General features: G+C 37.0%; 1 protein-coding gene across 1 annotated transcript in view; it reads left to right on the top strand.

Annotated features, from left to right (window-relative positions):
* The first annotated feature begins 1234 nt into the window (after nucleotides 1-1234).
* Nucleotides 1235-9134, top strand: part of CDK15 (cyclin dependent kinase 15) — a 98087-nt gene continuing 90187 nt past the window's right edge. Inside the window, exons 1-4 of the mRNA XM_001372238.4 lie at nucleotides 1235-1567; nucleotides 2337-2486; nucleotides 2664-2758; nucleotides 3861-3940. Of these exons, the coding sequence (XP_001372275.1) occupies nucleotides 1448-1567; nucleotides 2337-2486; nucleotides 2664-2758; nucleotides 3861-3940 (445 nt within the window). The 5' untranslated portion in view covers nucleotides 1235-1447. The remainder of the gene's footprint in view (nucleotides 1568-2336; nucleotides 2487-2663; nucleotides 2759-3860; nucleotides 3941-9134) is intronic.

Here is a 9134-nt window from a genome sequence, read left to right as displayed (position 1 = left end):
AGCTGAAATCGTGATCACAAAAACCTGTTCTCATTTTTCACTTCAAATATTTATTAGCCATGTGACACCAGGCAAGTCTTTTAACCTTTCTAAACTATAGTTTATTCATTGTAAAATGAGGGGGCTGGCCCTTTATAATCTCATCTAGCTCTAAAACTAGGACCATCTGCTTATTCCTGCTTCATCATTCTTCAGTTCCTCTGACCTATTTTGATTTGTTATCATTCTATTCCATCAACATTTGTGCCTACTATGTACCAGATGCTGGGGATTCAGAGGTGAAAAAAAAATTAAAATCCCTACCCTCAAGGGGCTGGCAGTCAAATGAGAGTGGGGTAGGAATACCAGGTAGAGTGTTATAATACCAAAGGAGAGATCAGAGATCTTCTAGGAATATTTGAGTGGGGAATACTATAATTACTTTAAGCTGGATAGAGGCACCGGGAAGACCTGGGAAGGGCTTGGAAGAGGTGGTTTCTGACTGTGTGAGCTAGACATTGAAGGAAGAGAAAGATTTCAAAAGGTAGAGAGAAGTTAGGAAGTCCTTAAAACTTAAAAAAAAAAAGTAACATTGTACACAGAGACTGATACACTGTGGTACAATAGAAGGTAATGGACTTCTCTACTAGCAGCAATGCAATGATCCAAAAAAAATTCTGAAGGATTTATGAGAAAGAGAACACTATCCACATCCAGAGAAAGAACTGTGGGAGCAGAAATGCAGAAGAAAAACAACTGCTTGATCACATGGGTTGATGGGGATATGATTGGGGATGTAGACTCTAAACGATCAATCCTAGAGCCAACATAAATAAAATGGAAATAGATCTTGACCACAGACACATGTAAAAGGCAGTGGAATTGTGCATGGGATATGGGAGGGAGTTAGGGGAGGGAAGGGAAAGAACATGATTTTTGTAATCCTGGAAAAATGCTCTAAATTAATCAATGAAATAAAATTTATTTTTTAAAAGTAGAAATAAAAAAAATATATTTTTTAAAAAGTGTGGAAATCAAGTCTCCAAAGAGACCAAAGGAATGTGCCAATGATCACTTGGTAAGGACGAATAAATAACGTGAATACATGTTATGATAATTAATAGGAGGGTATACATTAAAGCAAAGAGTCCACGTGGAGCAAGGGCGCTGGCTTCTGGGAAATGTGGGCAGATTCTCTCAAAGTGTTTAATTATCCTAATGCATCAATGTTGTTTTCAGAGAAGCATGCATGGAAGCCTAGAGCAGCCTTTGGGAGAGATGGCTCCTGGCGCTAATGGAGAGAAACTGCTGAAGTCATGAGGCTGCTTCAGGCAGAGACCTCATGTGAGTCATATGAAAACTCTAGCATTACTGACCTCTGACAAAGGGGAGTGAGCAAGGAGCAGAGAGGAAGAAGGGAAGAATTAGCAGGCTATTTCCCACCACCACCCCCCTCACCTCGGTGATTATGGGTCAAGAGCTGTGCTCAAATGCTCTCCAGCCAGGATGCAGCTGTTATCGGCCAGAGGGAGGAGATGCCCGCAGCTGCCCAAGGAGTCAGCCTGGGGCAGTGGATTCTGCAGTAGAGGTATTTGTTCTCCCAGCCAGTAGCATCTTTCTCAAAAAACAAAAACAACATCTCTCCCCCCCCCTCCGCCCCCCCCCAACCAATTGACAAAATGAACAGCCATCAGTTTTACACGCTGAGGATGAAACTGAATTTTCTGCGGTAGGTCTAAAGGGAAAGAGAAGATTTGTGGCTGTGGGTTGTTTTGTTTTATTTTGTTTTGTTTTAATAAGGCTGGAGTATGTTTTTGTAAAATGAGCAAGGTACTAATCCCATGCTTTTGGCAGGAGTCGGGAAGGGGGTTGTGCTGAGCTCTTTCGATATGAATTATAGGGAAGACTTCTTCCTCTCTTTAACTCTCTGAATGAATGGATTACTGTAGCAAACTGCACAGAGTTGTGAATTAGAATTTGAGAGAACCTTGGAAGAAGGAGAAATATGGGTTATTCATTCTCTGGGGGGGAGCCGGAGTTTAGAAAAATTGAGGAGCCATGACTGGCCAGTTTGGGGAAGGTGAGAGTGAAATAGGGAAGGCATCCATCATCGTGCCTGAGATGACCTTAAGTGCCAAGGTTGTAGTTTTTAAATGAAGGCTGTTCCTTAAATAAAAGCTTTGGTGTTTTGGCAGCTGCCATCATAGGCTTTTAGGTATCTGGCTGTCAGGAGAGATTAAGCTTTGAGGAGATTTTCTTAGCCACTTGAAGTGAAAAGTCAGGCAAGCAAAAAGAAGGAAAAAGTCATAACCTTTGGATTCTTGCCTTGCATTCTCCTTTTTGTATGTTCCTTTCAGCTAACAGAACTGAGAAGAGCATCACGCTCCATGACATCACTGTACCCCAAGGAATCACATGCATCCCAGGCCCGGAAATTGAGGAGTAAAAGGCCAAGGAGCAACAGTGATTCTTTCCAAGAAAAGGACCTTGAACAAAGTTTTCCATGGGTGAGTGAGCACTTGAGTCCATCACAGTAAATTTAGTGTAGTTTTGTTTAGGGATGCTGACCATTTCTTACAGGATGATTATTGGGCAATAAAAGCTCAGGTGGGCAATTGCTATCTAATTTCTCTGGGAAAATGTCAGAATTAATTGTCTTTCCTTCCCTTCCTTGTTCAAAACAGAGGAAGAGCCTTCCTTTTGGAGCTGCCTCATCATACCTGAATTTGGAAAAATTAGGTGAAGGCACTTATGCCACAGTCTACAAGGGGATCAGCCGGTGAGTGACTACTGTCCATATTTATGAAGCAGGGTACAGCAGCAAAGTAAGCCAAGAGCAGCTCAAGAAGCTCACTTTATTTTAGAGTCTGATCAGGATGCTGTGCTTAAGAGGCTCCTGTTTATCGGTTAAAGAATTCTTGTCCCAAGTCCTCAAATCCTTTTCAGAATGAAGAGTAGTATGTCACAGAAAAAGAAATCAGTGCTATATCCCCCTCCATCCATAGCAACCCAGAAAGACATGCCTGGGTTTCCCTTGGCAAAAAAAAAGAAGTCTTATTGGAGGGAAGTTGCATAGAATGTAGGTTTCCTCTGGCTGGCACTGGGATCTTGGCTCCCCATTTCTGGGCATGAATGTGAGTTGATATTGGCAAAAAGACATAGAATCAGAGAACCAGAGACTTCAATCTGGAAGGGCCCTAAGGAGTCATTCATCTTGTCTAGTTTTATAAATCAGGAAATCGAGACTCAGAGAGATAAATCTTGATTTGGTCAACATCACACAGGTCCTCTGACTACAAATCCAGGGCTCTTAAATCTCCATCCCCTAGTCACAATAATAGACACCCTTGATCGCATTCTTTACATAAATGCTTCATTTGTTCCACTTTGTATACATAGGTATAATCTAAGTATATTTCAATGCACAGTGCTTCTACAAAAAGACTATAAAGTATAATTCTATCTACATAGGAACTAGATGATGTTTTTTATGATACTTTGTTATGTGTTTGTCTAAAAAGCCATGAGATATTAAATTCAAAATGATTTGTTGATGCCTTCCCCCAGAAAGTTAAAAACCCCTTTAAAATAAGGAAAAATTCTTTTAATGTAAAAATATATATTGCTAGATGTCACATTGCTTTTTATTTAGTCTTTAAGTTAGTTATGCACTTTTATGAAACAGTAATTTCAGAGACATCTAGATTTAATTATATTGCATAGATGTAAAAGAGGAAAATTTATCAGAACCACAGAACTTCCAAACTGGAAACCACATCTAGGGTCAAGTCTGAAGTTTGGGAATAAACTTTTTTTTTCATATAAGGAACTGATGATGATCTTCTGAAATAAGCATGTCCCTCTCCTTCCCACTGTTGCAGGATAAATGGTCAACTCGTGGCTTTAAAAGTCATCAGCATGAATACTGAGGAAGGGGTACCCTTCACAGCCATTCGAGAAGGTAAGGAATATGACACACCAGACAGGAAGACATCTATTTTAAAGTTTTTATGGGGTTAAAATAATTCAATAAAATAATTAACATATTATATTCAATATTTCCAAAGTTACTACTCTTCCTTCTCCTGCCCTGCCCCTCCTTCAGCCTTCTTGGATAAGATGTATTGTATTTGTATTGTGTTTTATTGATTGTGAATAAGGAAAATAAGGTACTGAAGGACCATATCCCTTGATAAATATTATTCAAATCAATAATTATTACTTGAATATCTATTATGTGCTTCACATTGTGTTAGGTAGTATGGCTTTGTTTTTTATGATACCAGAAAATATAAGTAATAATGGAAATTTATACATTTATTATATTACAATTTATATTTATACATCCATGTTTTGTTTATTGTTACTATCTGTATGCATGTATATATATAAATATAATAGATATTTAGCTATCTGTCTATAGCTCTATGTAAATCCTTTTTGGCAACACCTAGGTGAAAATAAATGTTCACTTCTTAATCCGGTTTTAAAGCATGATGAAAAGATACCTTCATAGTCCAACTTTTAATTGAATTACTAGCCTTCTAGCCATTCTACTTCTCAGTGTGAGTTGTGTCTGAGAATAATTACATTTTGCCACCTACTACCATGTATTACCTAGATAGCTCTTATAAAATTCTTTGAAAGGAAGCAATATTTTCATTTTTGTACTTCTAGCTTCCTACATCCTCTCCTTTTCCTCCTTGGTAGCAGGCTGTTTGCCACTGAGACAAGTGATAGTTCATAATATATATTTTTAAAAAACCCATTACCAAGATGCTATTGATGTGCTAAAAATAAATGGACAAAAATAAATGCAGTCTATTTATTTATATAACCTATCGTAACACTTTGGTTCCCATTTAGATAGGAGGCAAAATGATAATGGTCTTGGTGTCTTTTTCAATTGCAAAGCATAGATGAAAGGTGACCTTGGAATTATCACCATCTCTGATCTGTTTTTACCATTCTCCTCTTTTAGTTCAAACTAAGTTCAAATAAAGAATCATATAAGTAAAATTATTTAGAAAGTAGGTTTGGAGCAGGGATGAGCTGGTAAATGTTGGTCAACTTATATGGCAGGACACCCTTGTGAGTTTCATCTCTGTTATTAACATTTTATCCATCATTTTCTTTATTCTAGATGATCAGCAAAACAATTTACTAAGTCTGAATTTATAGGTTTGCTAAATTCAAAGTTGTTAATGTCCATACTTAAAATTTAATAATCTGTTTGCTTCTAAGCCAGTTCAAGCTACCTCTAGCATCCTTCTGGTTGCCAGTCAAATTTGATGCCATTTTCTAAATTCTATAAGAACACCTGAAATCTTTGGGGTTTGGGGTGGGGAAAGAGGGACATATGAATACCAGGTAAGGAAGCCCCCCTCTACAAATTAAGACCTGTAACTATTGTCTAGTTTATCTATAAGTTAAAATTGCATTTCAACATTAAGAGGTTAAACGAGTTGCCTAGGATCACAATCAATCAATGATAAAGCATCTGTTTTGTGCCAAGCACTGTGATAATAACAATAATAGTTTTTTTTTGATTTTGCTAAAATTGTCAATATGACCCAAGACAAAATGAAATGTTTCTTTTTTTTTTAATATATTTTATTTGATCATTTCCAAGCATTATTCGTTAAAGACATAGATCATTTTCTTTTCCTCCCCCCATCCCCCATAGCCGACACGTAAATCCACTGGGCATTAGATGTTTTCTTGATTTGAACCCATTGCTTTGTTGATAATATTTGCATTAGAGTATTCATTTAGAGTCTCTCCTCTGTCATGTCCCCTCAACCACTGTATTCAGGCAGTTGCTTTTCCTCGGTGTTTCCACTCCCATAGTTTATCCTTTGCTTATGAATAGTGTTTTTTTTTCCTGGATCCCTGCAAATTGTTCAGGGACATACACCGCCATTAATGGAGACGTCCATTACGTTCAATTATACCACAGCGTATTAGTCTCTGTGTACAATGTTCTCCTGGTTCTGCTCCTCTCGCTCTGCATCACTTCCTGGAGGTTGTTCCAGTCTCCATGGAACTCCTCCACTTGATTATTCCTTTGACCACAATAGTATTCCATCACCAACATATACCACAGTTTGTTCAGCCATTCCCCAATTGATGGGCATCCCCTCGTTTTCCAGTTTTTGGCCACCACAAAGAGTGCAGCTATGAATATTTTTGTACAAGTCTTTTTGTCCATTATCTCTTTGGGGTACAGACCCAGCAGTGCTATGGCTGGATCAAAGGGTAGATATTCTTTTGTTGCCCTTTGGGCATAGTTCCAAATTGCCCTCCAGAATGGTTGGATCAGTTCACAACTCCACCAGCAATGAATTAATGTCCCTACTTGGCCACATCCCCTCCAGCATTCATTACTTTCCTTTGCTGTTATGTTGGCCAATCTGCTAGGTGTGAGGTGATACCTCAGAGTTGTTTTGATTTGCATCTCTCTGATTATAAGAGATGTAGAGCACTTCTTCATGTGCTTGTTAATAGTTTTGATTTCTTTATCTGAGAACTGCCTATCCATGTCCCTTGCCCATTTATCAATTGGAGAATGGCTTGATTTTTTGTACAATTGATTTAGCTCTTTATAAATATGAGTAATTAAACCTTTGTCAGAGGTTTCTATGAAGATTTTTTCCCAATTTGTTGTTTCCCTTCTGATTTTAGTTACATTGGTTTTGTTTGTACAAAAGCTTTTTAGTTTGATGTAGTCAAAATTATTTATTTTACATTTTGTGATTCTTTCTATGTCTTGCTTGGTTTTAAAGCCTTTCCCCTCCCAAAGGTCTGACATGTTTACTATTCTGTGTTTACCCAATTTACTTATGGTTTCCTTCTTTATGTTTAAGTCACTCACCCATTTTGAATTTATCTTGGTGTAGGGTGTGAGGTGTTGATCTATTCCTAGTCTCTCCCACACTGTCTTCCAATTTTCCCAGCAGTTTTTATCGAATAGTGGATAACAATAATAGTTTTTAAAAGTCTTTACAAATATAATTTCATTTAATCTTCATGACAACCCTAGAAAGTAAGTACTATTATTATCCTCATTTTGCAGATAAGATAATGAATGAGTCAGAGGTTAAGTGATAAGGACATACTTAGTAAGAATCTGAGGTAGGATTTGAATTCAGGTTTTCCTATCTCCAGATTAGTAGTTCTATCTACTGTACCATGAAGTTGCCTCTGCCTCTCTGCCTGCTAGATATTAGGGATCCAGATGAAAAGGTTAAACGATTCCTGTCCTTAGAGAACTTATATTCTGTAAAGGAAGAAAAAATGTACACATATAAAGAAAATAAATGAAGGATTAAAAAAAAAGAATTTAAGTTTATTTATTTATTTAATTTAGAATATTTTTCCATGGTTACATGAATCATGTTCTTTCTCTTCCCTTCTCCCACATCTCTCCTGTAGCTAAAGAGCAATTCCACTGGGTTTTACATGTATCATTGATCAAGACCTATTTCCATATTATTAATATTTGCACTAAGGTGATTGCTTAGAATCTATATCCCTAATCATTTCCCCATTGACCCATGTGATCAAGCAGTTGTTTTTCTTCTGGGTTTCTGCTCCCACAGTTCTTCCTCTGGATGTGGATAGGATTCTTTCTCACAAGTCCCTCAGAATTGTCCTGGATCATTGTATTGCTGCTAGTAGAGATGTCTATTACATTCTATTGTACCACAGTGTATCAGTCTCTGTGTACAATGTTCTCCTGGTTCTGCTCCTCTCACTCTGCATCAATTCCTGGAGGTCATTCCAGTTCACATGGAATTCCTCCAGTTCATTATTCCTTTGAGCACAATAGTATTCCATCACCAACAGATGCCACACATGCCCCAATCAGAGGGCATCCTCTCATTTTCCAGTTTTTTGCCACCACAAAGAGTGAGGCTATGAATATTTTTGTACACAAATTTTTCTGAAGGATAATTTTTTTGAAGGAAGAGGGCACTTAACAGCTGGAGGATCAGAAAAGATTTCATCTAGAAGGTGTTGCTTGAACTGAGTTTTGAAGAAAACAAAGGTCTAAGAGATAAAGGTAAAAAGAACACTATCCACATTCAGAGAAAGAACTGTGGGAGTAGAAACACAGAAGAAAAACACATGATTTATTATATGGCTTGATGGGTATGTGATTCAGGATTTTGGCTTTAAATGATCAGTCTATTTTAAACATTTAATAATATAGAAATAGGTTTTGAACAATGATACATGTACAATGCCGTGGATTGCTCGTCAGCTTTGGGAGGGGATAGGGAAGAGGGAAAGGAAAGAACATGAATCATGTAACCATGGGAAAATATTCTAAATAAATGGATTAATTTTAAAAAAGAGATGAAAGTAAAAAGAGAGCACATTCCAGGATTGGGGAACAATTAAGGCAAAGAATTGGAGAAGGGAAATGTGAGAACAACAGCAAAAAGGTTAATTTGCTGTACTGAAAAGTACAGGAAGGAAAGTTATGACTATAATAAGACTGGAAACATAGGTGAAGGCTAAGGTTGTGAAGAACTTTAAATGCCAAATGGATAAAATTATATTCTATTCTAGAGGCAAAAGGAAGCTATAATAGTGTATTGAGCAAGGTAATGATATGGTCAGATCCTAGGGAAACAAATAACTATTAAATGCATACTATGTAGCAAGCATGGGAGTTTTGTGAAGAAAGCAAACTGCCAAATTGAAAATACTCTGTAAATGTGAATTACTATTATTATTATTTACTTCTATGAATGCCTTTGCATTCACAAAAAGTCACAAGCAAACTTTACCCATTAAGGTTTATAGGAGTCAAACCAACCATTTAAAATATCCTCTTCTACCAGTTTTATTTATTTTTTTCTTTTTGAAATTTTATTTTTATGATAAGAATATCTAACATTTACATAGTGCTTTAAGGCTTAGAAGTCACTACAGCAGGATCTCACTTTACATGAGCTCAGGTATAAGTAATTGGCAATCCAAAAAATAAAGAAAAAATTTCATAAAAGAAAAACATTTAATTATGTGCTAAATCCATGCCATTTTCCCAAGTGGCATAAGCCTCATAGCAGTTCATCCAGCCACACTCATTCTACTAGAGTGAATTACTACATTGTTTTGCCCCAAACATTAGCTCCCACACCAGC

This window comes from Monodelphis domestica, chromosome 8 (genome assembly GCF_027887165.1).
Source record: "Monodelphis domestica isolate mMonDom1 chromosome 8, mMonDom1.pri, whole genome shotgun sequence".
Taxonomy (NCBI): Eukaryota; Metazoa; Chordata; class Mammalia; order Didelphimorphia; family Didelphidae; genus Monodelphis; species Monodelphis domestica.
Note: the sequence above shows the minus strand (reverse complement) of the source record. Positions and strands in the feature narration are given on the sequence as shown.